At 38.6% G+C, this 26,675-nt stretch overlaps 3 protein-coding genes and 2 long non-coding RNA genes across 13 annotated transcripts; 3 read left to right on the top strand and 2 right to left on the bottom strand.

The window, feature by feature from the left end:
* Positions 1–158: 158 nt before the first annotated feature.
* LOC112694784 (chymotrypsin-2-like) lies at positions 159–5,582 on the top strand. 2 transcript variants are annotated; one of them, XM_048651826.1, is made up of 6 exons: positions 159–1,179; positions 1,402–1,570; positions 1,782–2,031; positions 2,395–2,532; positions 3,233–4,448; positions 4,635–4,745. In XM_048651826.1, exons 1-5 carry the CDS (start codon positions 1,101–1,103, stop codon positions 3,392–3,394), a joined length of 798 nt encoding a protein of 265 aa, XP_048507783.1. In that variant the 5' UTR covers positions 159–1,100; the 3' UTR covers positions 3,395–4,448; positions 4,635–4,745. The 2 variants fall into 2 exon arrangements, with proteins under 2 accessions (XP_048507783.1, XP_048507782.1); XM_048651825.1 differs by lacking the exons at positions 159–1,179; positions 1,402–1,570; positions 1,782–2,031; positions 2,395–2,532 and adding exons at positions 5,150–5,287; positions 5,377–5,582 and having other exon boundaries at positions 4,334–4,448; positions 4,635–5,047.
* On the bottom strand, positions 5,445–15,254 carry LOC110117342. 4 transcript variants are annotated; one of them, XR_007277407.1, is made up of 6 exons: positions 15,122–15,254; positions 10,340–10,456; positions 10,048–10,182; positions 9,296–9,530; positions 9,018–9,149; positions 5,445–8,870 (listed from the first exon to the last, which is right to left on the bottom strand). It is a non-coding gene; the product is annotated as an uncharacterized LOC110117342 (long non-coding RNA). The 4 variants fall into 4 exon arrangements; XR_007277406.1 differs by lacking the exon at positions 15,122–15,254 and adding an exon at positions 11,076–11,208 and having other exon boundaries at positions 10,335–10,456; XR_007277405.1 differs by lacking the exon at positions 15,122–15,254 and adding an exon at positions 11,076–11,208.
* On the top strand, positions 8,201–17,737 carry LOC105691712 (tripartite motif-containing protein 2-like). Of its 4 annotated transcripts, none has more exons than XM_020855647.2 (11): positions 8,204–8,339; positions 10,055–10,109; positions 12,523–12,685; positions 12,791–12,964; positions 13,079–13,531; positions 13,610–13,796; positions 13,875–14,308; positions 14,430–14,612; positions 14,700–14,807; positions 14,881–15,019; positions 15,155–17,737. In XM_020855647.2, exons 2-11 carry the CDS (start codon positions 10,075–10,077, stop codon positions 15,391–15,393), a joined length of 2,115 nt encoding a protein of 704 aa, XP_020711306.2. In that variant the 5' UTR covers positions 8,204–8,339; positions 10,055–10,074; the 3' UTR covers positions 15,394–17,737. The 4 variants fall into 4 exon arrangements, with proteins under 4 accessions (XP_020711308.2, XP_020711306.2, XP_020711307.2 ...); XM_020855648.2 differs by having other exon boundaries at positions 8,214–8,339; positions 9,920–10,109; XM_020855649.2 differs by lacking the exon at positions 10,055–10,109 and having other exon boundaries at positions 8,201–8,339.
* LOC125500178 lies at positions 16,901–18,948 on the bottom strand. Its single transcript, XR_007277408.1, has 2 exons — positions 18,791–18,948; positions 16,901–18,685 (listed from the first exon to the last, which is right to left on the bottom strand). It is a non-coding gene; the product is annotated as an uncharacterized LOC125500178 (long non-coding RNA).
* On the top strand, positions 18,685–26,359 carry LOC105691667 (protein FAM117B-like). Of its 2 annotated transcripts, XM_012410305.3 has the most exons (9): positions 18,685–19,089; positions 20,475–20,635; positions 20,722–20,834; positions 20,916–21,058; positions 21,141–21,307; positions 21,404–21,533; positions 21,722–21,802; positions 22,972–23,107; positions 23,316–26,359. In XM_012410305.3, the coding sequence occupies exons 1-9, from the start codon at positions 18,864–18,866 to the stop codon at positions 23,494–23,496; spliced, it is 1,338 nt and encodes a 445-aa protein (XP_012265728.1). In that variant the 5' UTR covers positions 18,685–18,863; the 3' UTR covers positions 23,497–26,359. The 2 variants fall into 2 exon arrangements, with proteins under 2 accessions (XP_012265728.1, XP_012265729.1); XM_012410306.3 differs by lacking the exon at positions 21,722–21,802.
* Positions 26,360–26,675: the final 316 nt, after the last annotated feature.

Below are 26,675 nucleotides of genomic sequence, written 5' to 3'. Positions count from 1 at the left end.
AACAGCGAATAATTGACGATTACTCGATCGATTGCACGAGTAGATGATTTTGGCTTTCAGATTTGGATTTCGGAGCTGATTATACGTGAGATTACTCTCGAAAAACCAGAAAAAAAAAACGATTTTTGAGCAAAACATAAATCATTTTTTTAATTGGGTTTAATATGCTTTTCTTACGTATTTTGACCTCAGGAATCCCTATTCATAGGCTGAATTGATCTATCTATGAAATTGATCGAATTATCGCCAATTTTGTGGTTTTCCGAGCAGAAAAATTGCGATATCTTTGTGCGTAATTGAAAGATGATTACTTGGTCGACGTAAAGCGATTTTCTCATTGGCACTCCTAGCGGGAGTATCAGCTTTTCGAGTTATATCCAATTAATAATGCAGAGGGCGAGTAAAAGTGGAAAATCGAATAATCTTTGGCCAACCGAACAAGCTGCGGGGTCTACGTTCCGCACGTACGGAGATTTATCAAGGTTATCGCTACGAACGTGACCGCCATTATTTTGCATTTTCAAGCATTTAATATCTAGCCCTAAATTCAAATTCTCAAGGCGGCACCATATATCTATGGCGGCACACATGCAGGAGTCGTATACTCAAAAGATTCGCTCTATCACACCACGTGTATAACACCACCAACTGCGAAGGCAATCGAGGATAAACACGGATATAATTCATCCTGAGAACCCCATTCGAGTACCGATGTAACCGAGCACGTAAATTGTGTGTATCTATCCGTGTATACGTACGCAAACGTTACACATGTCACGCGGTAGTACATGAATCCATATAAATACATGAGGCATTTGCAGTTCGGAGCATTCAAGTTCGAAGCCAAGCAAACGTTCCCATGGGTGCAGTTCGCGACATACCCTAAAACTATAGATACGACCCTATATTCCGGCACCACGTGGTGCTGATCGTCCAACTAAACTGTAAACTCCTGTTGGATTAAACTTGGAAGCTCGAGGTATAGATAATACCTGTAGATACAGAAGCCCTGGATCGTTTGGTCGAGCGATCGCACCCCACGCGGTACCCGGATTCGCTGAGCTTTTGATCGTATCGAGTTATTAATCGCGTACATCAACATGCGGCTGCGGGTGCGGCCACTCCGCGCCATCGTGGTCCTCGTCATCTTGCACCAGGGGATATACGCGTCGACTACAGGTGAGCGCGATTCTACTGCTGATTTATGTAAATTTTACCGAATGTGATCAAAAACTACGAGTATACCTCACTACGTTCCGACCCTAGGATTACAAAGTATACGAAATCGCTCGTAACTTATCCCAACCAGAATTGCAGGACAGACGCGAATCAGTAACGAAAATTTTATCTTTCTACATAACGATAAATCGTTTTTTTTTTTCAACTTTCATCTCGCTCCAGCTGAGGCAACGGAGGAGCAAGACGAGGTGAAGATCGTGGGCGGAATTCCTGCCAAAGCCGGACAATTTCCTTACCAAGTGTCCCTCCGGACAAAGGACAACAAGCACTTTTGCGGCGGGTCCATCCTGAACGAACGTTGGATCCTCACAGCGGCGCATTGTCTCGCAGGGTAATTAAGGAAAAAACCGAAAGAAAAAAAAGAATCAGCATTGAAACATTGAAGAAAAAATCACGGCAGCGGGAAGCCTAACGGATCTCTCATAATTTTTTTGTTCCTCCCTCGACGACAAACCCAAAGAGAACTCGATTTCATTCACCTTTCCACCGTTTGTCACCGCCGAAAAAATATTTTTCATCGCCTTTTTCCCTTTTGTCTTCAGATCGAACGACGATAGCGTCGCAGTCGTCGTCGGAACAACGACATTGGACAGCGGTGGCGACTCTTACAAGTCGCTCAAAGTAATCCCCCATCCGGATTACAGCCAATTTTTGATACGCGACGACATTGGTTTGATCGAAGTCGAAAAACCCATAGTTTACGGTGACAACGTGAAGCCCGTAGTTCTTCCTACGGAAGACTTCAATAAAACCGATTACCCTGCAGTACTGTCTGGCTGGGGTACGTTATCGGTGAGTAGTAACACGTTCTGCTTTTTTTTCCAATTTATTCTGAAAAGTGAGCCGAAAAAAAAAATCATCATCCGCATGATCATGATTTCGCATGACGAGTATTAGAACGCAGAAAAGAGAACGGATACGTAATTAACTCTGACAAAAATTGGGGTTCCGCATCTTGCGGAGGAATACATCATCCCTTTACGCAAGGTTGAGAAATGAGCCGGGCGTAAAAAGTTAGTTTTTTTTTCCTACCGTTGCGTCGGTAATTCATTTGAAAATGCTCGCGGGTCAAAACAGGCCAGTGCGAATGAGAAAGAGAAATACAAAATCCAATTGAACGAAAACGTAATGAATTATTTATGATTGCGAAAACAGTACCCAGGAAAAACGCCCAACGAACTTCAACACATAACTCTGAGCGTCATCGACCAAAACGAATGTCTGAACACGAGTTTCCGCGTAACAAACAGCAACATCTGCACACTGAATAAAAAAGGCGAGGGAGCTTGTCACGTGAGTAAAAATCACCCTCTATTCCGAGCCCAAAAAAAAAAAAAAAAAAAAAAAATAGAATAAAATAAAGTAAGCTAGCACGCGTTAAATTTTCGAAAAGGAAACGAAATAACGAAAACTCATCGAACGAACGACAAAAAATTTGTCACGGCGAATGTCCGAGAGGTAAAAAAAAAATAACCGACCTTCGATTTTCCCTCGATTTGTTAGATAGTGGCATGGTAAAATTTTGATTTATCTCACGAGGGCGAAGGGCCCCGAAGGCATTCCTGACCTCGCAAAAATAGCTCGGTACCGGATGACCCGCCTGTGAACCAGACAAGGCTCAAAGCACGTGCAGCGAAGTGTCACGCGAACGGACAGCAATTCCTTTAACGCGAAGTCCACGGGCTACTATAACCTGGAAGACGGCGCATAAAGCAGTCTTATCGGTTCCTGCTCTGACCTCTTTACGACCTCGCGACAACGTCGGCTTCTTCTTCGGCACAACGTTCGATAACGCGATTTCTTTGTCCCTTGGAAAATTTCCAAAATGAAATTGACGAAAATTAGAAAATTAGTTTACATTATAATATTTTTGCCGCGAACGAATTCAACCGACTTAACGGTACAAGCCTAGAGAATTTTAGAGAAAATTGTTATTCGTTCGATGAATATTTTTACCCGGAGAGTTTATATTAATCTTTTTCGCCATTACCAGGGCGACTCTGGAGGACCACTTCACTCGGACGGGGTTCAAATCGGTGTTGTCTCCTGGGGAACACCGTGCGCACGAGGAAAACCAGACGTTTTTACCCGCGTGTTCAGTTATCGTGATTGGATAACGAGCTTTGCAAATGTTACGGAAAACTTGAATTTGTAAAAATCATTGGCCAAAAGTCCTCAGACCCTTTCCACCCCTGAAAAAGTTCTGATTGCATCGCTAATAAAATTTTGAATGAATCAATAAAACTCGCAAAAAATTAATCATGCCCCGAAACGGCGAAAAGAAGAAATTTGGATCGGCCTATGTTGAGACTGCACGATACTACGTTGAGAGCGAATTGTATAGATATTAATTTCTCAAGTTTGAAGTAGAAGTGCGCAGCTCGATGAAGTTCCAAAATCAAATCGAGATTAAAAAAAAGTCTCGAGATAGCAAATTCTGACGCTTGACGTTATCCGGTTTTTTTTTTTTTTTCTTTTTACATCACCCTGCTACCAAACCGTATCTAACTGACCTCTTTGCACGAAGGTGAACGTCATCTCCCGAGCTCAATGCAAATCTGCAGGTAGGCGAGTCACAGATAAGAACACCCTTTACTAAAGTCGCACAAGGCACAAGTATTCAGAGCTGGTGAATTTAGCTATCTTGTTGTTAGCTAGATGGAAGGATACACCGGTTAATCGATGGGACGATCGCGCGTATTTCGTCCATCGGCGTTTGAACGAATGACTTTGATCATGATGAAATGATTGTGTACAATTTTTGGAGACTGTTAAACGCACGAATCAAATTTGAAACTGATCGTCGAAATGACCAGAGAACGTTGACGGAGTTAAACTTTACTCGCATACGTACTTTAGCTCGTGAAAAATTGAGTCTTGAGAAATTGAGAAATTGATAGTTCGGCAATAACGGTTTATCTGGGAGTAAGATAAAATCAGAACATGTTACTGGACTGATTGAGCATTTTCATATCGCTAATGGAACAGGTATCTAAAATCGTGAATCACTTACTTGCGCAGATTCCTAATAATATAAATCAAAATCAAAATAATTAAATTCTGATTATCGATCGTTGATTGGAAAATGATTCACCAACGATTCGATTCAAGATCCGCGGGTATAAATACAACAGAGATTATTCCGAGTCACACAACAGCCATGTATCGTATTGCCTGTCTCGTCTTCGCCCTGGTGGCTGCCTGCTCCGGTAAGTTGGACATTGACCGCGGGCGTTGCGTCGTTTTCAAAAAAAAAAAAAAATGTCCTTCTTTATACTTCTTATTTTTACCGCTACTGTTCCCCATCTGCCTGAATAACGACAATCGCAATTCATTTTCGATAGATTTGGAAAATGGAACGCAAATACTAATCGCGAACACTGCCAATATTCCAGGTACACCGTTTCCGGAAGGTAGAATCGTAGGGGGTTCCGTAGCGTCGGAAAACCAGTTCCCGTATCAAGCATCCCTGCAAATACAGAAGAGCCATTTCTGCGGTGGTTCCATATTGAATAGACGATGGATTTTGACCGCTGCTCATTGCGTGCTCGCTCGAGGTGCCACGGAGTACACCGTGAGTGTTGTCGTCGGTACGTTGAAACGAAACTCGGGAGGTGATCGTTACCGTGTGAACCGATTGATCGCGCATCCCCAATACGACGCGTCCAGATTCAAAAATGACATCGGTCTCATCGAAGTCACCTACGACATCAGATTCAAAAATAGCGTGCAGCCCATACGCGTACCAACCACAGACTTCACCGCCACGAACACCTACGCCGTAATATCCGGATGGGGAAAACTTTCTGTGAGTATACCCGAAATGAGATTCACAGATTTCGCATCTCGCCCCAAAGGAGGTTGTCATCCATTTTTTTTTTTATTTTTCTCTTCGTTCTGTGATACACAGTCCTCGGGATCTATACCTGGCGTGCTCCGGTACCTCTACGTGAAAGTCATCTCTCTGGAACAATGCAAGGCTGCTCAGCCGATTGTTACGAGCACCAACCTCTGCACCTTCAACCAGAGGGGCCAGGGCACCTGCAACGTGAGTAACCCTCTCGCCAAAAATGTCTTGGGATATAGACAAGATACAGCTAGGGAACACATGTCACTTTCTCGTTGTCTTGTTCGCAGGGAGACTCCGGCGGCCCTCTCGTCGCGGGTGGTGTCCAAATCGGTATCGTTTCCTTCGGAAATCCATGCGCTGTTGGAACTCCCGATGGCTACACCCGCGTATTCAGCTACTACAACTGGATACGAAGTCACACCGGTTAATTTGTGTCTAGATGTTTCTCGATTCGACCGGATCGATTTCCAAATAAAATATATTCTCCAAGCAATGTTGGATCTGAGCTCAATTTATTCGATTCGAAATAATGCGAAGTTTTGAGGGAAATTTCGTTCACTCGTAATTCTGAATATTCATTGCGAGGAAACCGAAATTCTGGGTAATTTACGTGACAGGTTTCGCATTTTGCAGAGTGTAAGTTTTGGAGTAGCTTACGAGAACAGCTGTTGTAATCGGTATGGCAACGCCCCAGCGGTTCTAAAAAATGAAAACGAAGTTACGACAGCTACGAAATTAATAAACGGGTTATTCCCGAAAGAACGAGGTTCCGGTTGAATGTATACTAACGAATAAAACAACTTCCGCTTCGTTTTAACGATGCTTATTACGATGCATACGCACTTCACGTACGTTATTCTTTGGACGACTGACGTACAAACAACACGTATTGCGAGAGGTTTCGCGTCAGCAACGACAAGTTGCCGGATATTTGATAAACTCGGGGTGGGATTTCGCGTAGCAACGGTATACAAATTGAAAGTAATACTCATTTCAATGAAGTTAATGCGGCGTATATACCATTTTAACGAGAGAGATGAAAACATGACCACGAAATCAGGTAGCTAGAAAAACTCTTCAAACTACGTATAGACGAGGGTAGCCCAGAAGCCAGACAGTACGATTTCAAAACTTTGCATCTGTTCAACCGCGTCTATAGAGATGATAGGATCTCCTGACTACCAAAAGTTCATCCACAAAATTCGTTCTATTTGAGCTTTATATAAAGTATACAAGATTCCCGCAGTTGCTCGCGATCGAGGGATTCTGCTTTATAGAATCTTTCGATTAGACTTTTTACCGAAGCAATATCCGAAAGGGAAAAAAATCAGCGTTGACTTCAGTCGCAGTCGGGACAATTTCTTTTTCATGCGGGTGAAAAGATCAAGTTTCGCAGATTACATTTCCGCGGTCTGGGGTTAATAAGGTACGCGTAGTATAATAATAAATCCTTCGACGATGTTAGAGTTCAAGTTTTAGACTTTTATCATATCGTTAAATATTTTCGTTAGAAAGTCTGCAGCTGCGCGAATCGTAACGAGACAGGAGATAAAAAGTCTTGACGTGAAATAAACGAGTTATCGGGGCGCATAAAAATGAAGGTAAACTAGAACCTCTCATCTGCGCGGTGACCAAGTTTTTCGTTTTCTTCGAAATAACAAATTATCAGAAGATATTCGGTATTCATCGTTCCATTCATCGACCTCATCGATTCGGTAAAAATAGTTGAAGTTTGATGTCTACGAGAACGGTAATCGAAGTGCACGATAAGAATAGGCGCGACATCATAGGCGCCTTATAATCAGTATAGATATGACTGATTTTTATCTCAATAATCGAATAAACGGATATATTGGGAGTCAGATATTTCGGAAAAATTTCCATATCCGCCTGCCTCCGTTAATTATAGCGGGAGAAATTTTATGATTGAGGAGAAGATCTAGGTGATGGATTAATGAACCTTCCATGCGAATGAGCTCCATTCGTAATTGCCCTGATATAGATATATAGTTAAAGGGAATCTCAAAAGATCCCTGCAGCCCATTAAATCGTGTGCTTCGACCCTGCGGGTACGCTGCTGCATCCTGCAAAATATTATGAGAATCTCCAGATTGGACGACCTACATTCCTGAGAACTTAGTTCGTGTAAATTTAATGCACATTGAATCATCCAAAAAAATATTTCGATAAATTAGAAGAGCGACTAGTATATTCCCGCGATAATAATTATCTCCAAGACTTCTCATAATCAATAAAATATTTACGCATACCCATCACAAATAATATGAAAATGATTTATTGCGGGTATTGAAATCAATCAAAGAATATTTAACATAATTCGGAAATGTGATAATAAATAAATTCAATTGTGATTACATTTGAATTTTTTAGATCTCACAAATGTTCTTCACATTTGCCAAGTAAGTCCTGGGAATTGTTAATGTTGTACGCTAAAGCGGTCGATGCTGCCATCGCACAGCGATTGTTGCACTTGCAAGCTTGACAAATGTGCATCGGTGGCGCTATCTTTAACAACAATTCACAACTGCATCGCCGAGTCCATTTAAATTTAAAAGTGAAAAAGCGCATGACACTTCCTAGCGACTTCTTCAGAATGATTTTTCATCACCTTAATTTGTAGGACAAATAATTTTAGACTGATTTGGGTAAAAACAAATGTTTATTAATCTATTTTTATGCCAAGAAGGGTTGCTGAAGCATGATACAGAGTCTATTTTATAACAAGTTTCATTAATAGTTATTAACGATAAATAAAGCAAGACGTCGTTTATTCGATACAAAATCAACCTTCAATGCTTTCAAGGCTGACTAAATCGTGCCTCGGGCGTATGATGTGGCACTCTGACATTACTACTTGACCACGAAATTTCAATGTCTTCACGACGGATCGTCGGGTGTATGTGAATCGATAAAATCTATCAGCGGATTTCACCGGTTATCGCGGAGTATTTTTCCATAACATTTTTTTTTTTAAATTCAACGCAGGATGGTCCCGCGCTTCTATCTTCGCGAATGTTGTGTGGGAGCTAAACGAACCCCTAGCGTAGGGTGGCAGCACTCTAAACGAACGAAGGGGCGTCAGTTTCTCGTTTGGTCTCTGCCAGTCGGCTGCTCGGTTCCCTCGTTCGATGTATCAACCCCCGTCGTAATAATAACAAAGACAGAATCCTGTAACGCGAGCCTAGGTTACAAGCGTATTCGTGGTACAACATTTAGCTGATAATTCATGGTAATTTGATATCAACTGATAAAGATTGGAATAATCCACTTAGGGGTCCATCAAGTGGCATTATAACAAAGGTCGTAAATGATTGAGCATAAATATTGTGTGGTTGGTCGGTCGGTGAGTGACCTAAATCAAGGTGCGCATGCTCGCTTTAATGTATACACCGTTCTCTCAAAATATGAGAATTGTGTTATGAAACTTGTGCAAGAACCGATATTTTACACTCCCAGCATCCAACCGCGATAACCGAATAAAGAAATGTTCGGAAAATAGGATAGAGCAGACCTCACGTTGTAACCGCTTATACGGTCGTTGGAAAATGTACGAGGAACGGGCGAGCAAAGGGGCGCGCGTAGAGACACCGAAGAAGAAATCAATATCAGCTGTCCTTTCTTCCCTGTTGCACATCGCAACCTGACCTGACGTTGTTTATAATCTTTATGTGTAAATACACGCAGGGGGAATCAAAATTGTTCCGCTTCTATACGTCTCACATCTGTAACATGCCTTCTTCTCTTGCGACGATGAGGAGACCTGAAACACACAGCGGCGGGAATTTATCGTTTAAAAGAAATTCTCGATACATTATTCGCTTTGAAACGAGTCTCTGCGCTATTCTAATTCTAGTAACATCTGCAGTAGCATAGATATATTGAACATATCCATGGTAGTGGTATATACTTATGCATAAATATTCTCGCATCGGAGCTTTCTAATGTTAAATCCGGCTTCCGTGTGACACGGGACAGATCTAAGATCGGATACTGAGCATTGTCCCGCGTAGGTATTTAAGTTGCGCTTTCACCTATACGGCTGAAATGATATAAATGAAGATCAATTTTTACGAGTTACTGTATTAGGAAAGTTGTTCCCAATTGATTAAAATTTTGAAAAAAAAAAAACAAAATTAACAGCTGGAATGGTACGTTTCAAACGACACACGATATAACGTTGTATACCTATATATGTATATTCAAAGAGTTGCTGCTGCTGCTACAGAAGGCCCGCGATATTGTAGCAAGGTCTATCGTGTTGCAATTGTAACTTGATACAAGAAACCGATCCAGCTGGGCTTTGTCGTAGGATAAAATAGCTACATCCATATAGTCCGTACATACATGTGTATGGTTGTACCAGACAGCGATGTAGAGGAGGTCCCCCTTGAAAATCATTGCACTGCATCAGCGTCATCATCTGTAAAGTGCCGTAATGTCGTGAACTCATTCAAATACTACTTCTCCTATTTTTCTACAAGATTTTATCTAGGAGGAAACGTGATTATCTTGAAAGTCAACGAGTATAGTATTACAGATTATTATACCGAGTATTGTACATTTAATACATTATTTCCGTATGTTACATTACACGGTCGCGCATGACTATTTTGATGGTACTTCGCCCTTGTATAACTACATGCGCCCAGAAAGACATTCAGAATATACCGTAACTGATATGGTAATTTAATATAATAAAATTATCGGTCACGATTGCGAATAGTTTTCCCATAGGAATAAGCAGTTCAGTTAGATCAAAGTTGACTTCTCTCTAGACAACGAAAATCAACGGTACGTTGTCTTTTATAGAATCAAAATCTAGAATGGACGTCTCATTCTTCGCAATCACATCTGAAATACGTTTTATGAAAGAGGGACGAAACTTTACATTTAGTTATAGAAAAAACGATCGATTAAGATTTTAAATATGTACGTACATTACAGTGTGGTGATATTCTCGTCTGATGGACGAAACCTTCATGAATTGCTGCCCCTTCATGTGAGTATACATTTTACATGTATACGATTACAATTGCGGAAGTCTTTGTCGTGTTATCAATAAAATTTGGTAACTATTCGACCAGGAAAATAATTATGCATGAATGATTGAAATCAACTGTGTTATAAGGTCACGTTTGTGCAATTTCAGGCTCAAGAGCCTGACCAGAACATTCGTGCAATTATCATCTGTAATATACGATGATTCATATTGCAAGTTATATACCATACCGATCGGTGCAATCGCGTATTCTCGATCCGTGTAGGGCATAGACCTTTTTACTTTATTATGGCTTCACTCGCCGCCAGGACCTGCATGCACCGCGTGGTGCATTGCTCTCATACCAGCTGGAAAAAAAATAACATTTTCAAATGGATTATAGCAGGCTTTATGAACAAAGGTTTCCTAACTGTATTTAAAAAATTTACAACGGAATCCCTCTGGCAAGTCCATAATGTGAAATGAGGTGGTACGATATTATAAGGTATATGCGTATACCTGGTTTACGATAATGCAATAAATTCAAATCCATTGTTTGAATTCCTCAGAGTCTGGAGTATAAATTCTTAAGACTTCCCGCGGTTGCGCTACACGAGACTAACATAAGCAGAGTTAAATCTATACCATACCTAGGCATACTATACACGGGATATCCATACCATCTCGACCAGATTTTGACCCTCGCTATTATTTCTGTTGTTTAATTCTCATTTTTCAACTTTTACCCGTGATAGTAGCACCTTAACGTATACATATACCGAACAATAGTTGGTGATCTATATTTTTTTGAAATGCGTAAGACTATCTCAAAAGCAGTTACATGCTTCAAAAAATCTGAAAATTCGGAATTCGATACGATTATTCATTTGATTATTTCTGCGGTGTTGATATGACCTGGTAAAATAAGAAGGAAGGAAAATGTGAGGGTTGAAACCTGGTCGAGTTGACACGAAATGCCCTACATACACTTTTGGATGGCCTGGCACTCGGCATTATCATCACAGACGCATCTGAAACCAACACCAAGGCAAAATTCTCTCTCTCCTTCTGTTGATGCCTCTGAACTCTAGTGCTCAAGTCTGCTTCGCCCCGGTCCCCGTAAAGTCAGAGTCCGGCACATGCCTAGAGAATAATCGCATAGCATCGGTGATTCGACTCGCCAACAGCCAAGCACTGTCTTGTACCACACTTGTGCCTCCTTTTCCTTGTCGCGTTGTGTTGTGCGCACCGTCTACCATCGCACAGCGCATACGGCACTGGCAACTGGCAGGCAACCTGCACACTGGCTTATGCTGGTGCACACTCACTTTATATCTGGCTTATACGGGGGACGCGCGGCATTGCAACAGCCGACATAACTATATCTATGCTTAGCACGCATACAAATTCACACGCATTTTACACAGAGGTAGCACAGCTGTGAAATGCGAGATTGGCTCCGTGTCCATGTCGGTACATCGGTACGTCGGCGGAGCTGCAGTGCCGCTGAGTGCCGCCGCGATGCAACTGAGAATTGTGTTTTGTTTAGAAAAATTGAAAGTAGACATTGGCCCTCGGGGGGTATTTGACTTATAACTTTGTATAATTGATTACTTTTATTGTTTATTATTTGTGTGTTCAGTTACCTATATTCTCAAGTTACGTCTGTCACTCAAGTAGAAGCTCAAGTGTTCTGTTCTGTTTTTGTATAAAAATCATTTTAGCTTGATAACACAACGAACGCGGTCTTCGACCTGATAATTGAAAAACAAATTCCTCACTTATTATAAATAGTGTTCATTCGTGGGTGCATTTTTTTCTTTCCTTTGTACGAGAACTCTAAATACGTATAAGATAACGATATTGAAGTGCACTGCACGGTTTGCCGATATTTTATAGTACACAGATAAGGTATCGTAGTGCTGCTGCCATGCTACTGCTATAAAAAGAGAAAGAATTCTAAATAATACACGTGACTTTGTGTATGTTTGATATTCGATGTAGTCTACCGACTTCAGAATCATATTATAATAATAAAACCGCATACGGCGTGTTTGCTCTTAAAGTGGTAAGGAGGCTAGCCGAGATATGGAAGCTTTGCGGCTTGCTATCCAGTAAGTCTTATTTTATTTTATTTTATTCTAATTATTTTTCTTCTATTCGCTCCTAACAACCTGAGCTACGAAACTCAATTTCCGGTTTTTTATTCCTTCAGTTTTGTTAATGAAAAGAAAGATCAGGACCTATGTTCAATTTCTATTATCTACATCACGGTTTTCTAAAGCCACCGATGGACCATGTATTACCAATGATAATAATCTATTTGAAATTATGGTGATCACCATACAACATTATTGCAGACTACAGTTATACGGTCGCCACTGAATTCAGCGGTAGACTTGATAATTTTTTAAAACTTGATTTGGTATTCCAGAACGAGGCTAGGGGAGCGAATGGTCAGCATGAGCTCTATGCTCGTAGAAACTGTCAGCATAAATTATGAGGATTTTAACGAAAGTTTTTTGACTTGTGGTACATGCCTTTGTGTCTACGATGGCAGCGAACACACACCAAAATTGCTACCATGCTCTCACACGGTTGGTACTTCAGAACATGATTTTAGAAATCTATATTTTCATGCATGGTACAATCATCCAAAGATTCATTGAACAGTTTTCAAATATTCAAATTCTCTTCCACAGGTCTGTCTTCATTGTCTGACAAGAATTGCAGCTTCGCAAACTCGCGAAGCTGGAGCATTCCGTTGTCCTATTTGTCGAGAATTGATTACCATTCCTCGTGGCGGTGTGCCTGCATTGCCTCCAAGTTTTCTGGTCAATCAGCTACTCGATCTCATGTCCAGACAACGGCGTGAGGTATATTTTAAATATCTTTGCATTTGGAGAATTTTTTAAGCCATGTGTGGTCTTTCCTAATAGGATAAAATTGATGTAATGAATTCTGAATATGATTTATGAACAACTTTATAGGTAATTCCAAAATGTTCCGTTCACATAAACCAAGAGCTCCTATTCTGCGAAACATGTGATACTGTATTTTGCACAGTATGTACTGGTGGGAGCCATGCTGGTACTTCACCAGGATGTACAGAACACACTATTATTCCTTTTAGTATTGCCATTAAACGTATGTCGGAAATACTACTCTACAAAGCCAATGAGTGTATATCCAAACTAACGCAAGCTCAAGATTCAGTCAGTGCAGAGCTACGACGCTTAGAGACTGCTACAGAAAGATGCTTGAGCTCAGTGGATGCACAGTTTGCTGAAGTAATTGCACGAATAGAAAGAAGAAAAGCAGAGCTTCAAGCAGCTGTTACTGCAGCAGCCAGAGACAAAAAACACGTTCTTGAGGAGCAGCATGCTCTTATCGAAGCAGAAAAAAATAAAGTTGAGCAAGAGTGTGAAGGTCTTCAGTACCAGGTATGATTCAGTAATGGCATGTGCAGTACGTCAGCTGTAAGGTTATTGAAATCGGTTCACACTGTTAGTTTATTTAAGGTCGAAGTCAGAAACATCACTCAGCGAATCGGAAGCTTGTCTGATCAATTAGATGCTGCTGTTGCTCTTAGCGAGCCAAGAGAGAATGCATTTATCGCTGCAGAGTTTTCGCATAATAATGCCAGTGCAGAAATTGAAGTTATTCTAAGTACTTTTGGACGAGTACGTTCCAGTACAACATTGCCAGGTGTATTTTTGGTTTTGACATATCATGTGGATATTAATTGAAACAGTTGATCAATAATTTTGTGATTGTTTGCCATAGGTCTGTGCCGAGCGAAGCTAAAAGAACCCGCAGTTGCAAAATTACAAGCGTCAGTTATACTAGAAACGGTTGATTATCACGGGCATCCCCGAAATGCTGGTGGTGATCCAATCGGCATAGTATTGACTTTAGCAGAAACACTTCAATCTACAAATGTAGTTAGTATAGAAACAGAGGTAAAAGACTTGGAGGATGGGACATATGAAATATTGTTCAGACCACCCTCTGCCAGTCGATTTATTTTAAAATTGTCAGTATTTGAACGACCGATAAAAGACTATCCCCTCTATTTCGACGTCACGGAACACAATGAACCTGTCAAAATATATGGGGGTAGAGGTCATGGCAAAGACGATTTTCATCAACCTGTTGCTGTGGCGGTTGGTGACGATGGAACCATATACGTCGTAGATACTGGGAATTCTCGTATCAAGGTACGCAACGTTTTCCATATGCAAATTCTTTACTGTGAAGAACTTTAAAAATATTATATAAACCTGAATTGTAATGAGCAATCTAAGATGAGTTTTATTCACATGATAATTGTGTCTCCAGGTTCTGAGTGCTGATCTGGAATTTCAAAGACATATAACAAACGAAGGATTGGAAGGACGTAGTTGTACTGGAATCGCGGTTTCCGAGCAGGGTCTTGTAGTGATAAACTGGAGAACGCGTACAGTTACAGAAATGAGTTTTGTTGGCGATACGATACGATCATTCTCGTACAATGGTTTCCAGGTTAATAGCACAAGCCATATAGACACTTTGTATGTGCCAATGCTGATTCGTCAATATTTAAACACACACATGTTGGAATGCTCTTAGGAACCCATAGACGTTGCAGTAGACAGAAGTTACGGTCATGTACTGGTAGCTGATAATGGGCAGAGTTGCGTCTTTGTATTTGATTGCGATGGTAAAATGTTATTTCAAGTGAGTACCTGTTTCTTCGACCATATTTTAATTTACTAGCGTGTTTTATTTGACAGAGATTAATTCTTTATAGGTGGGAAAACGAAACATGTTCAAGTTGATAAGTTCAGTGACTGTTGGACCTGCTGGTGAAATTCTTGTTGCCGATTCACGTATTCAAGTGTTTTCCGCCAAAGGAGATTTCTCAGAAGAGATATACGCGGAAGGTAAAGGTAAGTCCAACCCAGTTGATTATTACGAATTTTGAAAAATAGTACTCAGAAATCCAATATACACAGAAAGACGATTCAAGAGCAGGAGGTGTTTTGGCTTACCTCTATAATCAATTGGCAATCAATTCTTCACAGGTAAAGGCAGATATGGGAGTATAGCGGTAGACATGGATGGTAAGATTCTTGGATCTCGGTGCGATAAGGGCCGTAGTGTTATCCACGTCTTGAAACTGGGAGGAGGTACACTCCTGACTGAAATAGATTCTCATAGCTCAAAACTACGTCGTCCCTCAGGCATCGCAGTACTGCCTAATCATCATTTAGTGGTTGTTGATCTTGGCAATGATTGTGTGAAGAAATACAGATATTGGTAGGTACGTCAGACGACGATCTTTCATTACCAGTGACGATTTTTCAAATTAGCTGTACAGTAGGTGCCAGGTTACGCACAAATGCTAGAAACAAAGAACCCGACTTTTCAATAACCGTTGAACATTCAAGTATCTTACCAAAATTTAATAATCGGAAAGACTAGTACCAAAATCTCAGAGATCTCGATAATGAACGTTGAAGTGTGCCTATCTACACACAATACTTAAAAAATTTGCTGATATAAGCGACTGAAATTAACAATTTAATAGTCAATATGGTTTTTTTATTGAAATTTGTGCCTGGAAAATCGTTAGATTATCCCAATTAGTTATATTTGATCTGCAGTCACAATTTGCACTGAGCAACAACTTATTTTTAATCGTCACCAAACTATACCGGCACGTCACACAACGTGCAATACTTTTTCCTCCGTTTTTTTTCTGTTAATGTATACTTTCTCATCAACGTCTATTATCTAAATACTATAACTGTAACTGTTCGCTGAAAATATTGCTTACTAGTGATTAGCTCTCTACTCGGAAATAGTATACCTTTAGTCATAATGCAGTGCGTTCAATTATCAACAGAACTTTTAAAGGGGTATAAGCACAAGAATTCATTCAGTTATCTGATATTAGTGCCTTACAAATATTAAGTAACCTTAAGGCCCCTATATCTATATTTTAACAAATACAGTCGCTGTTCTATGTTATTTTTGTGTTCAAATATTGACTTATCCGCTGATCAAAGAAACAAACGTGTCCATGACCCAATTAAGGTGGTACACTGCCTTGCGTATACTATTATTCATTGTTAAAGGCAGTTCCTATTATCTGAACAATATTGCCAACCATTTCGTTCATAATTCCGGTATCAATAACTAACAGAGACCCTGTCACAGTAACTCATTTCATATAAACCTCAAATACGAATAAAGAACTGATCTATTTAGATCTGCTAACTTCAGCTCAACAGAATACCAAGAACACTATAATAGATGAGGTTTCGTCAGATGGCAATTGTAACTATGAAAAAAACTGAGTAGTGAGAGAAAAATTGATATCAAGGGTAAAGTAAACTCATTGCCTCCATAAATCGCGGTGTTCTGAGTGCTCCGTGAAAGGATATAGAAAGCTCTACGAAATGCTGAACAGGAAAACAAATTGTGTCCTGTTCTTCAACATTTTATAAGACAGCATTGTTTCGAAATGAAAATATTATCATTTGTATGAGATATAGGAAATGTACATATATTTTTTCAGTATTAAGATTAATTAGAGAAGATGGCTGTTCATTGTAAAGGAATATATTCGATAAAACTTGAAACTTGATTGCAAAGACAATACGGTCCATTCGATTCGTGAATGATTGATCATAATGTAAATTTATGTTAACTGGTATTATGAGACTATTTGACAAACCAACGAGAACAATAACACCCGATTTAATTACGTTCTCATATTCTAAAGTACAAAAAGTTGCATTTGAATAAATATTTTTTGAATTCGGCGATTCAATCGATATTAATTCCGTATCTGCATCCGTGTTTCATCGCGCACGGAGATCACTCCTTTTATTCAGTAATCAACACTGTAAGATAACATAATCTTTGCAAAAAAACATGCAAGACTTAAGCATTTTAAATATCAGAGCGATGTGGCATTTAAATAAGCTTATATCTGTGAGAAGTGGCAGAGACTCTAGAGTTGAAAAGACTGCTATTCTAGAATCATTCTTCGTTGCGGAGTATTACTTAAAAATGCTTAGTTTATAGCCCATGCGATATTTTGTTTTTAACTTTTATTTGTCAAATTTTTGTATTTCTTTATACACAAAATATTTACACAGATTTTGAATCAGTTTTCAATTTGGTATCAACGTTAATATTGTTGCCATTAAACCCTCCATAGAGTGTTAATCTGTTTAGCCATAATTAAAGATAGTACGGAAATTTATTATTACGAAATTAATTTTAAGAATTTGTTTGAATTATAATCGTGAGGGGTGTGAGTAAACGATGGTGTGAGAGTGCATGAAGTTCCCGCTCTGTAGGTTGTGCTGAAAGCCATTCACTACTGTAAAATAGGTAATTTTGATTTGCTACATACATCCGTTTGTTTCAAATAATGTTATTATCAAGCATTGTTAAGTAACTACTCGAATAATTTTTGCCGCAGCGTTACACATGCCCGACTATATTCATCATTGATATTCTTTGATCTAGTCATATTTTATTGAAGTTATGCAATTCAATGTAAACCAATGTTACTACTACTACCTACCACCACAAATTATGTGCTGTACAAAGCTTCTTTGTAAATAAAATAACGCTTCATTTCACGATTACACATTTCTCTCTATGAATATTCTATGCTTCCCCATAATTATGCAATTGTCTGGCAATCTTGATTATTCAACAACTGGAATTGATAAAATTCGAAAGGTCAAACAACTCCATGGATAACTATCCTGTGGTCTAGTTTGTAAGTCTAATTTGGATATAATTCGTATAATATTTTCTTTTAATCTGACATCTGGAGCCTGAAGAAAGTAAAAAATCTAACGGAGAATAACAATAATCGAAGAAGTTTTTCCAAAGCTAACACCGTGGATCATTGTTTATGGTGAAGATCATAATTTCACAAGTAAGAGCCTGGCCATAGATAGGAAAGAGCTGGCATTGAAAAGACGAGGAGAAAAAAAAGAATGTTCGAAATTCCTATTCGACTTGTGTATGTAGGAAGCGGCGTAGTAAGTGAAGTATCTTCGGGCAGGTTTCGTTAGAGGCAAGAAACTCCCATAAGCAGAGAGCTGCAACAACTCTGGATCTAACGAAAAAGCCTTCTTACGTAGTGTGCATTCATGTATGGGTACGTGTATATGTATTTACGGAGTATATAAGGTGCGTATGTATCTAAGCATGTATTATTTATCTTGCTCCTGCGCACGGGGATGTAAGTTCGTCCCATCTTCGTTTTCTGAGAGCCGAAAGCGATGGCCTGGGTACGCGGCTGTCGCTCAAACATTTTCTAACTTGTTTGCGTCCTCCTTAGATCGACGTACAAATGATGGTGTATCCTTAGCCAGCGGATGGCTAGAGGGAGAAGGACGGAACGCTAGTGAATGGAACGCGTCCCAGCGTAGTACGACGCTGGTCGGGCGCCGGGATCGCCAATGACCGAGCAGGATAGGGGATCACGTGATGCGCGTGTTGAGTTGAGGCAGCAGCAGCAGCAGAACATTGCTTGGAAATGACAAGACGCGTAGCGTAGAGTGAGTGTAATCGTGCCGTACCTAAATACGTTGTGTTAAAAGACTTACTATTAAAAGAGATATAAGTTATATTATTTACCAAACGTGTATATCAAGTTAGTGTATTAATTGTGAGTGTGGTTTTACCTCGCTCGAGGTGGTGGTGAGTTTAGGAATATCGAATTCATTTTCGGAGTACCGCATCTGTCTACATGACAAAATGTCGGGATCGCAGCGGATGCGAAAATCCTCACCATGCTCTACGTCAAAACAAGGCCCAATGCGGGCCACTTTGCCCATGAGTTCTCTTCTAAGACAAAGCAGCAGTCTTAAAAAAAGTAACAGCAACAGCCCTACCGTCTCGCCGACTAACGCGTGGCGGGCTCGCATCTCCCCCGATCAATCCTCCTCCGGGCAGCGAAGCCCTGGCTCTCTTTCTTACAAAGGTAAAACATTTATCCATCTACAAACATAACTATCGTATCCATTATCGCCTGTAAAAACTCTCCCCTATCTATGCTTCTAACCCAAATATATTTATTACTATAGACGTATCGGAATCGAACGGGCTTCATACTATATACATAGGAATACACACACGCATACACGTGCAACCGTATCTACCTACACGTTCTACGTTACACGATATATATATGTGTACCTTTGAAAATGCGTACACTTTCCTTACGTATGTGTGCTTACGCGCGCCTTTCATGGTGTGCGTATACTATGCGCGCACACACATAATCATATACATAGTAACCTGTCGTATGTACTACGTATTACTCGCGTTGATACTACGGGACACTTACTCGTGCGTCTCGTTGAGCGTTCGCCAACGCGTTCTCAGGATAATAATTTTATCATTATTATTCCTAGTTCTACGTAATCGTTCTTTGAACTACAATCTAATCGCCAAACTGATGTTTTTTATTTATGTTTTTATTAATTTATTTTTTGATAATCAACTCTAAAGAGACTCCAGTTACTTTCTAACGCTGGAGTTTTTGCTCCTGTCATAGATTTAATACCTATGCGTTATCTACTAGGAATATTATGAAACAATGGTATTTAGTTATTTAAAAAAAAAAAAAAATTCAAATCGTTTTCATACACTAGTTCGATTGCTGTCATGTTCTCTAATGTGAAGCCGATTAAACAAGTAATAAGTTTCTTTAGCTGCTCGAGATATTATGAAAAAAATGTCTCGTTTTTCCAATTTTGTAACCGAATAATTGGAGATCTTGGTTCGGTTTGGTCTGGTTAGGTCTGGATCTCTTAGAGTCTTCTTTCCGAGCATTAATCTTTTTTTTGTATTATTATATACTAAGAACAATGTTCGCTTTGTAATCAAGACTGATCAAGTTAAATATTTTCGTAACAATGATAGATAAAACAAACTGATTGTCTCTCATTTCTTCCTCTGGATTAAATTAATCAACTACTATGACTCCATCATATATCGATCGTAAAACATTATCGTTGAAAACTTCAGTGTAGTGCAAGCCGAAATATACAATAACTGAGTTCACGGAGGCACTATCACATGTGTAATCATGAAAATGTAGAATAAGCAATACTGTTTAGCAATCCTTCATAGCCAAGCCTTTCTGTTTTTATTGCATGAAATCTTTGTTTTTTTAAAATCATATTAAATGTGTAGACAATACCTAGCATACATTTTTATATGATGCATATTCACCTGTAATATCTATACACTCAGTATCCAGTAAACCAGGATGGTCTTGTAGAAATACTCCAGGTCTTTCAGTTGACAACCCCTTCCTATCACTGTATTCTTGTCATTCAAAATACATATATTGACTCACAGCCAAGTCGAAAACATTAAGTGGACGATCCAGTGACAGTTTAAGCGGTAGCCAGAATATTCGACGGACTGCATCTCTCGATACGATATATCTTAAGGGACAGTGGCCACGCGATGCCTATTATATTCACCCCAGCCTACTTCTGGTGGATAAATCCACTCAGGTAACTACATAACTTTTATGGCACAATGCTTCTTGACTGGTGAAAATACGCAAGCTTTTCTGATTTGAAATTTATTATTTGAATAGACCGAAGAGTGGCCTAGTGAGTCACGAAAAATGCATACCCGGCATACTACGGAGCAAACCACAACCACCGCCACCACCACTGACGACAAACTAGAAAAATACATCAGGCATCGGTAAGAATGACACCAAATATTTTTTTCCTGCCAATAACGATCCAACAGCTAGATGCTGAGTAAGCTTCCTTTTGCTTACAGGCTTCAACGTACTAATAAAGAAGGAACAAGTAGCAGGGAAAGAACAGCTGCCTTTGGACTCATAATGCCTAGTGGGCCTCCACCGGCCCTGCCAGGGGATCACACCGTACCCCTACCTAGCATTGCCTCACAAACATCCATCCGTAAGTTTGTTTTCATATTTTTTATTCAACAAGATGAAATCTCATATAGGAATTCATGCGGAATATTTACGTTTATCTACAGCCAGCCAATTTAGTTTGAGTACAAAAGCCAGTCCAATGAATATCCCAGTGAAACCAATGAGACCCCCAATGCGATCTTCCATTGAAGGACTCAATCAAGAAATCGAAGGCTTAGTGCTAAAATCAGGAGGTAATACCACGGACTCAGATCACACTGTGGAAGATAAGGTACAAATGAACTTAATGCGTAAAAAATTTAACTGTAAATTCTCATCTTATTTGCCATGTATATAATTATTTCTAATTTTCTTGTTTTTTCTGCAGTATGCACGATATCGTGAACAAATGACACCCGAGGGTCACCGAGCACCTTTGGCAGATCTTCTGAGAGCAACTCGCAGTGTCAATACGCAAACTCCTGCTACTGAGCTTCCTTCCAGCTCTTATTCTTCAGGTAAGCATATTGATAATTAGCGATAACAAAATCATTGCCCTCTAGGAATCGAAGCAGTAGTCATTACAGCTACAATGCCCACGTGATGAAATCAAAGCTTGGAACTTTTCTACTACTTTATGTCAAAAGCACCTTTCATTTAATAATGACGTGCTGTCTAACAATAGCGTCTACTCGTTATAAAACAGGCCCTCCGTCAAGGAATTCTGAGTCTCCACTGATTCCTGGTGTTATGGATGCTTTTCGTCCACCCAGTGATCTCCCACAAGGTTGGACTTCATACGACACAAATGTTATTCTCGTATTTCGATCTTTTATTTGTTCATCTATTTTTGTTTTCCAAATTTGATGAATCCCTCTACATCCTATTTTGTGCTCGTGTTGATGGTTTCTCATGACTGATTACTTTGTTAGCTATATATTTTATAAACTTTGACCAATCATTATAATTTATTTAGGCATGTGCATGTTGACAACGGTGCATTATTGTTACAAGATCCCTACTTCAATTTTTTTCATGTCCCCACCAAATTCAAGTCGCAATATCGATGTCTATTGAGCATTCAACAGAATAGTTATACATATGTTAGAAAATATCTAACTCTTCACTGTCCCCAAGTCGTATTATGGGAATTCATGGGAACCGTTACACGTTTGTTAGTTGATTCCAAACTTACATGGTCGCATATTCAATTGGGTTAGTTTCCGTGTTGAACTGGAATCAGTGTAATTTCCATCTATTTTCTCTAGAACCCTGTAAAATATATCCATTGATGTTTGAAAATCTGAATGTTCTCGATCCGCGAGCATGCACTGTCTCCTGATATTTGGATACGTATTTACTGTGTCACTCATGAACTACACTGATATACATTTATTTTTATCGAATCAAAAAACATATTTATAAAATTAAAAAATTGTGAAACCAAAAGCCTCTTCATCCTAGTTCTAATGGATTGAATTGGATGTATGATTTTTAGTGTTTAGTATAGTAACGGTTTTAACTATACGGCTATTTTATATGATGTCTTTAGCCCTCCTGCGAATTTATCTTCCCTATGTGTTGTCTCATTTAAAAACCTCCCAAAGCATTGTTACACATTCTTTGTGTACTGAGTAATCTTGGTTGGCGGCTTAATGTTTCTAGTTTGTACTGAACATAAATAGTCAGCAGTTCATGTACTTGAATTATAAATGTGATTTTGTTCAACTCTGTGAGCAATCACACTAATTAAATCAAACGGCTGATACTATTGATATATTAATGTCTTTGCCCTATTTGAGGGAATGTGATGGAATATTTTAATTAATTACATGAAGCACGGTGTTATTTGTTTTGTGGTTTGCATTTGATTGTATACGTGTATTTTTTCAGATACTGCAATTCAATTCAAACACTACAAATTTGCGGTATATAATTCTGTTCATCTAACTTTAGGTGGGAGCCGTGGTTCGACACCAGAACAAGAAAGGGAAGGCCGCCCAGGTACCTCACCACAAATCAACAGGTTTCTTGCCAGAGAACCACCAGATGGCTGTGAGAAAGTCAATCTAAAGTTTGTCGAGGATACCAGGTAAGAATTTTTTAATTATACCTATTTTCACCTAAGCCACACCTGTCAGTTCTAACTTTTTTATAATTCTCGTAATAAAAGTTAGTAGATCAACAGTAAATAGTCCCTCAATGCCGGTATAGCCTATATTAATTCAATAATAAGCCAGAGAATTATGAAAGTTGTTGACTACGAACGTGAAATGTAATATTTATTTTCATCTACATAGGCGGCCCATGGTAGACTTGAGCAAATTAGACTACTGCTCGAAGCCGTGCGTAGCATTCCAGTTAAAACCGAGTTTGGGATCAGCGTTCCTGCCGTTGCAACAACCGGCGAGCCCAACATTGATCGCCAGTGCATCACCTTCTCCACGTACAACACCTCCTACACCACCTCCAAATCCGTAGTCCCAAATCCTTATACACTGTTTGGCAAAAAGCGCGTAAACCTGGCTGGTTTTTACTTTTTTTTAAAAATAATCTCGTGGCTAGGATGATATGTACTTTGCTACAAAGGCATGCCGGCGATTGCAAAAAGTTACCGAGAGGAACAGCCAACTCCCAGTGTGACCCATCATCTATGGGTAATGTGATTGTGTAATTAAAAGAAATGTATAATCACACCGATGCTAAGTATTTGAAGAAACAAAAGAAAGACAGGAAAAACTAAGCTCCATTAATATTTGAAACAATAATGAATATGCGGAACAATAATTTGTGATAACTGAAAACAACGTTTAGAAATAAACATTGTGTTCTACAGGGAAGAAGACTAATAAAAATTGTGTATTCTAAATTTAGTGCAAAAACGTGCTAAACAACTTTAGTTTTGTATACAGGGATAAATATTCAAAATGATGAAAAGTATTAAATTTGAATGTTGGAAGAAACAAAATTATACAAATCCGAGGGGTACCTATGCTTAGGTAAACATAGTACCCATTTCTAATCGTTTCATAATGCTTTCACCGGTACGAACAATCCAACCTCATAGCGATATATGATCACAAGTTAGAATTTCTTTTATCGTTTTGCATTATCACTTATATGCTAAAATATTCAAGAATCACTATTATCCAGGATGCCTTAAAGATCACGCGACATGGAGGTACATTATCACCACTATCATTTTTATTTATTTTATTATTGTTTCCTTTTTTATCTGCCCACTTCGTATCTTCACAAAATTATTCATTTTTTAGACATGCAATAATTGTTTGAAGCCTCGTGCTCATTCTCTTGCCATTTCTAGCAGTGGAAGATATTTATGCATTGAATAGCATCACGCTATTAACACCATAGAACTAGTAAACAGTATCTATCTATGTTTGTATTTCTCTTATTACTTTGCCCAATTTTTATTTATTCAATATATTTTTTTTTTTGTTTTCAGTTTCATTCACTCTATTACTTGTAAGCCAAGCATAAACGATTATCAAATACATGAGCAAAACGATTTAGCTAGCTGTATGATTTTTAAGGCACCTTGCATTTTATTAGACTACAATCTGAATATGTACAACCAATAAAGCATGCAATGACAGATCGATGAATGTATGATGGTGTGAATCCAATACGAAATGATATCAATATGTATAGCAATTGCAAAAATTACAACTGACAATATGAAGTATTGATTGAGATAATGATTCGTGGTTCTAGAAAGTATGGTATCAGGTAAGCACTTAAATGGATCCGTAATTGGTACGTGACAGGTGTGTCTGTTTATACCCGCGTAAATAACTTTGATGAAGTGTTACATTACCTAAGAATCATATGAATGACGGTATGCGTGTATTGCAATATCAAGATGTTATTTAAGTCATTCACGAATAACGTTGTTAGATGAAATAGTTTCACCAAAGGTTCATTTCTGAGTCTGGCTTGGAATAATCAACTCTTTTCAACTTTTTAAAGTCAATCTGGCAAACGAAAAAATCTTTATTCAAGGTTTCCAAACCAAAGTATTAATCAAGAAAAATCATATTGATAAAATTAAGATTGCACACCAAGTATTCAAAATTAAACGAAACAAAAATTAATAAATACTATCAACATAAATTTTTTTGTATGAGATGCAACGTTGTTCGTGTAGTGGATTAACTCATCTTACTACTTTCAGGTGTATTCATTTGATGAGTTCGATTCATTTTTTGCTTCATGATACATAAGATTTTTGCAAACAATATCATTAATATCATTATAGTTTTGGTTTGCTGAATATTGATCCTCGAAAAGTACAATTAAGAATGAGTACAGCGGTTTTTTTTTCATCCTAACAAATACAATAGTAATGCACTGTCTTATACCGCAACGTATCTAGCCACGGCATTGAAAGAATGTTAACACACAAGTACCTGGCACACTGGTCTATGCTCTCTTCGAACCAGCTCACTAAGAAAATAATGCCTTAGCGTGGCGTAGTGTGCTACTTATACAAAGATTTAGCTCGGAGCCTCATTTTACATTGTTACGGGTACAGGAAAGCTTCGACTATTGACATTTCCGATCATTTTCGCTCGCATCGCTGCTTTTTAATATTATCTAGACTTTTTAGAAACGTAACAAAGTTGCAGCACTTTTCACGAGATCTGAAGTTGATGCGCTACCGATTGATTGTCCGTAACCGATTATTTCAATACTAGAAAAAAAATGTTTGAATGTGCTTTAAAGAAAAAATGTAACACCATCCACTATTTTGGAAGGATTATTAAAATTTGTAATCTGAGGCTCCCTGTTTTCTAACTTTGTGAACTTGCCTAATGTGTTATCATTGTTGTTACTTTTTTTCGTCAATCTCAAAGGACGAAATGACATGTATAAATTAAAGACTGCTAAAAGATTACCTGTTATTTGGAAATTTCCAAAATTAAAATTAAATAAATTAGACAGCAATTTTCATTAGTTACCTATCGATCGCAGGAGTACCATCTCTAACGGTTGCATACCATACGATCTATAAGCGACCGCTGTTCGGTACATTTTCAACATATCTTAATCAATCTGAGCAGGTTTCAGAATAGCAGAATGATTATGTCAATTATACATTAATTTAACCCTAGGACTGTCCAGATATATTGCTACAAAAAATTCCAAATCCTATACTACTTATTGAACTTTCACTCTAATCTCTAAGATGTCAAAATTGATCAAACTCTCAATTGAATAGAGCTTGTATATTGTATAAAATCACCCGAGAAATTTATATACCTTTGAAGACATTTTAGTGAATCTTTTAATCCCTGTTTTATAATAAATATATCAAACATTGTTCATTGCTTTTTTATTGAAACAAAACATACAAAAAATAGAAGAAACATGATGTCCCTATTTTGAAATGTAGACTATATTTCCATAAAAGTATATCTCATGAACCAGCAAGGCATCTTTAGTTTTATTAACGTATTCATTTTAGTTGAGCCCGATCAAATAATTGTATTTTCAATAATGGTACAAAACCGTGTCTTGCAACTAAGATAACATAATAATGAATCAAACCTGTACGCATATTTACATAATCTCTAATCCACGCTGTAAAAAATACATGTCTCATTGAAGTAGAACAAATTGAGAAATTCAGATGTAAT

This window comes from Athalia rosae, chromosome 3 (genome assembly GCF_917208135.1).
Source record: "Athalia rosae chromosome 3, iyAthRosa1.1, whole genome shotgun sequence".
NCBI classification, from domain to species: domain Eukaryota; kingdom Metazoa; phylum Arthropoda; class Insecta; order Hymenoptera; family Athaliidae; genus Athalia; species Athalia rosae.
This window is presented reverse-complemented; position numbering and strand designations above follow the sequence as displayed.

Coding starts and splice junctions, on each gene's coding strand:
- LOC105691667 (XM_012410305.3), top strand. CDS start 18,864: ATGTCGGGATCGCAGCGGATGCGAAAATCCTCACCATGCTCTACGTCA. Junction 21,803..22,971: donor ACCCAGTGATCTCCCACAAG/GTTGGACTTCAT, acceptor ATCTAACTTTAG/GTGGGAGCCGTGGTTCGACA. Junction 23,108..23,315: donor AAGTTTGTCGAGGATACCAG/GTAAGAATTTTT, acceptor TCATCTACATAG/GCGGCCCATGGTAGACTTGA.
- LOC105691712 (XM_020855647.2), top strand. CDS start 10,075: ATGGACGAAACCTTCATGAATTGCTGCCCCTTCAT. Junction 14,309..14,429: donor CTGGGAATTCTCGTATCAAG/GTACGCAACGTT, acceptor TTGTGTCTCCAG/GTTCTGAGTGCTGATCTGGA. Junction 14,808..14,880: donor ATGGTAAAATGTTATTTCAA/GTGAGTACCTGT, acceptor AATTCTTTATAG/GTGGGAAAACGAAACATGTT.
- LOC112694784 (XM_048651826.1), top strand. CDS start 1,101: ATGCGGCTGCGGGTGCGGCCACTCCGCGCCATCGTGGTCCTCGTCATC. Junction 2,032..2,394: donor CTGGCTGGGGTACGTTATCG/GTGAGTAGTAAC, acceptor TTGCGAAAACAG/TACCCAGGAAAAACGCCCAA. Junction 2,533..3,232: donor AAGGCGAGGGAGCTTGTCAC/GTGAGTAAAAAT, acceptor CGCCATTACCAG/GGCGACTCTGGAGGACCACT.